The following is a 3,587-nucleotide window of genomic DNA, read 5'->3' as shown; positions in this document are numbered from 1 at the left end:
CGGACAATTACTTCAAAATCAAAAACTCGTGGGGGTCGCAATGGGGCGACAAAGGGTACATATACTTGAAGCGAGGGCTGAGTGGCAAGGGAGTGTGCAATATGGCCGAGACGATCTCATATCCTGAATTGATCGGATCGTCACTGACTCCTTCATCTAACCCCACCCCTTCGTCCAGCCAGCAGCCTACTCAGTCAACCCGCAAACCTCCTTCGTCCGCCTCCAAGCCCTCAACTGGCGCCCCTACGAATCCTTCGTCTAGAAAATCCACGCAATCCACTCACAGACAATTCGCTACTTCATTCGCCCTCTCACGGTATACCCCTATGATATCTCCTCCTTCGTCCAGTAAACCCACTTATCCCACTCACAAACCGTTCCCTTCTTCGTTCCCCCCCAAGCCCTCAACTGGCACCCCTATGATATCGCCTCCTTCGTCCAGCAAACCCACTTATCCCACTCACAGACTCTTCCCTTCTTCGTTTGACTCGAAGTCGATGAGTCCTTGGTCTAGTCATCCCAATCAACTACCGTTGTCCCCTTTTTCGTTTGACCCGTCGAGTCCTTGGTCCAACCATCCCAATCAAAGACCGTTCTCCCCCAATCAACCACCGTTCTCCCCCAATCAACCACCGTTCGCCCCCAATCAAGCACCGTTCTCCCCCAATCAACCACCATTCGCCATCAATGAAGCACCGTTCTCCCCGAATCAACCACCATTCTCCCCCAATGAAGCACCGTTCTCCCCCAATGAACCACCATCCACCCCCAATAAACCACCGTCCTCCCCCAATAATCCACCGTTCTCCCCCAATCAACCACCATTCTCGCCCAATGAAGCACCGTTCTCCCCCAATGAACCACCATCCACCCCCAATAAACCACCGTCCTCCCCCAATAATCCACCGTTCCCCCCCAATGAACCACCGTTCTCCCCCAATGAACGACCGTCCTCCCCCAATGAACGACCGTCCTCCTCCAATAAGCCACCGTCCTCCCCCAATAAACCACCGTCCTCCCCCAATAAACCACCGTCCTTCCCCAATAAACCACCGTCCTCCCCCAATAGACCACCGTCCTCCCCCAATGAACCACCGTCCTCCCCCAATAAACCACCGAATAAACCACCATTCCCCCCCAATGAACCACCGTCTTCCCCGTCTGAACCTAAGCCCTCGAACGACACCCCAAAGCCAAATTCCCCACCTTCGTCTGGCAACGGTGTGAAGGACCAATTGATGGCCCAAACCAACAAAATCCGCGCGGCCCACGGTATCAGTCCGCTGACTTGGGACGATAAGCTGGAGCCCGAAATGCAGAAGTGGGCCAAAAGTTGCCCTGGCTTTAAGCACGGCGGCCCCAAAGGCTCGCAAAACTTGGCGACCAACAAAGCGTGCAGTGGCGCGGCCTGCATGAAGGTGGTGGGGGCAGCGTGGATGTGGTACGACGAAGAAGAAAAGTCATGGAACTACGAAAGCAACAAGTGCAACGGGAACTGGGCCAAGTGCGGCCACTTCACCAACATGATGAGTCCCGAAGCCAAGTCCATGGCGTGCGGGTGGTCCGAATGTGGCCGCGACAACAATGTCTGGTGCAACTACAACAACCCCGGGATGAACCCCAAGGTGGGCAAAATCACGGGCATGACCAAGGACGAGCTCAAGGCCAGCTTGACCCAATAATGCGAATAATTCGTGAACTCTCGATGACCTGCCGAACTTGAGCTCCCTTCAATTGCCCATATCTCGTTCAGTTTAAGGAGCCACTTCATGAAAGTTGTATTTTCAAAATCCGTGATTTATCCTCTATTAGAGCTCTTTCGAAGATTCGTGGAGTTAGAATTTGAAAGTCAAACATGTCGCAGCGAAGTGAAACTCACGTAAAATATTATGGCTCTTTCGAAGAGTTCGAGTTTGACACAACCCATGAGTGCCCATTATACGTATGCTTCCACTTGGCATCAAAGTAATAGTTCTCGAATAGACAAAATTATCTTATCTTGCATCATGCATAGAGATACAAACCCTTCTCGAAAGATCCGCAAGTGGCACACTGCGTCGTGGGGACTTCGTGGACGCTGCAAAGCAGTTCAACTGTCATGCACACACTGTTTTGCGCGTGTGGTATCGTGGACGGGAGTCGATACTGAACGGCGATGTCATGGCGGACGTACAGCATCAAAATTACGTGGTAAAACCACTAGAAATATATATATTCGTTTTTATAGATATCAATTTTAAGCGTTGTACTATTTAAGGGAATTCTGGAACACGTGGAATATATAGTATACACCTCATATTGTAACTCGTTTTTGCAATATAGCTCGTTTGTGCAAACGTTTGTGCAATATAGCTCGTTTGTGCAAACGTTTGTGCAAACGTTGGTGAGTATGCGCAAAACCCCGTTGTACGTTACTTGGACATACTTGGACAACCTGGTCTGTGTGTGTCATTCAGCAATATTCCTTCTGGTGCCCATTGCGGGTATCATCGGCGTAAGTTTGGTCACGACCAAGTGTGCCTGCGTCCGTTCAGTACCCTCACACTGTAAAAACTCCTCTATAACGGGAGTAGGTTGGGTCAGGGCAATGGTTAACCAGTGAGGTGGGCACGGTGCCTAAGGAATCTGAAAATAGCATAAATCATACTCCCTCCGTCCCAAAATTGTGGAGCGAGTTTGGGGAGGGGGGATATGTCTCGTCATTATAATTGAGAGCGTAATTTAAAATCCTACGTATTGCGCCTCGCTTCTTATTCTACAGCGCTGATTGGCCGAGAATGACAAGCGCGCCAAGCGCTTTAACATGATGTACGCAGCGCTTGAAACTTCTTAACGTAACATTTTCAACTCCAGACCGAAAGTCTAAATACATTTTTCAAGTATAAACCATCACTCTGATCATACATTAACTCATATGTCACTCAAAATGGCACCTGGAAGGCGGGACTTGACCAACGACGAGCGCGAAGCGATACTCCGTGAAAGACTGCTGACAGTGGTCGACAGCTGTGAGGGGGCCTTTGGGAATAATTATTGCTGCATAAATGCTAGCGATAAACAGTTAATATGAACATTGTAGCTCACAGGCCAAGCTACAAAGTGAGCATTTAAACACATCTTCAATTTGATATTCTCGCTAAAGCGATGTTGCAAAGTTTCAACATGAGTCATTTTTCACCGTATTACATAATAAAGTTCCATATCTAATAAACGCGTTTTTCATTCTATGCATAAAAATAGGTAAAAATCTGAGAAAAATGCTTTCATTATCGATACATATTATCAGAAGCCCCCTCACAGCTGTCGACTAAAGTGGTGGAAATAATGATATGACACCCCATGAATCTAGTTGTTACTCATGTGTGATTAGCTTAAATGCAATATAATTTTAACCAATCACAAAGACAGCAAATGTCTGTCCAGTGACGACTGTGATTTGACGATCGGAGGCATGGGGATCGAGAAAACGGCGGGAGTTCAAATGTGGGCGGGAAATAATGATATGACAGTCACCACCATTTCCCATTTTGAGGCACAAAACGCATCCAAATCGAAGGTAATTCACACACAGACTACACCTACAAGTC

At 48.2% G+C, this 3,587-nt stretch overlaps 1 protein-coding gene across 1 annotated transcript; it reads left to right on the top strand.

Annotated features, from left to right (window-relative positions):
* Positions 1–1,238: 1,238 nt before the first annotated feature.
* On the top strand, positions 1,239–1,682 carry H257_10312 (hypothetical protein; the record flags this gene model as incomplete). The annotated part of the gene is made up of 1 exon (XM_009836807.1): positions 1,239–1,682. One exon carries the CDS (start codon positions 1,239–1,241, stop codon positions 1,680–1,682), a length of 444 nt encoding a protein of 147 aa, XP_009835109.1.
* Between the last annotated feature and the right edge of the window lie 1,905 nt (positions 1,683–3,587).

The sequence above is a fragment of the Aphanomyces astaci genome (genome assembly GCF_000520075.1).
Source record: "Aphanomyces astaci strain APO3 unplaced genomic scaffold supercont1.27, whole genome shotgun sequence".
Taxonomy (NCBI): Eukaryota; Oomycota; class Saprolegniomycetes; order Saprolegniales; family Verrucalvaceae; genus Aphanomyces; species Aphanomyces astaci.
This window is presented reverse-complemented; position numbering and strand designations above follow the sequence as displayed.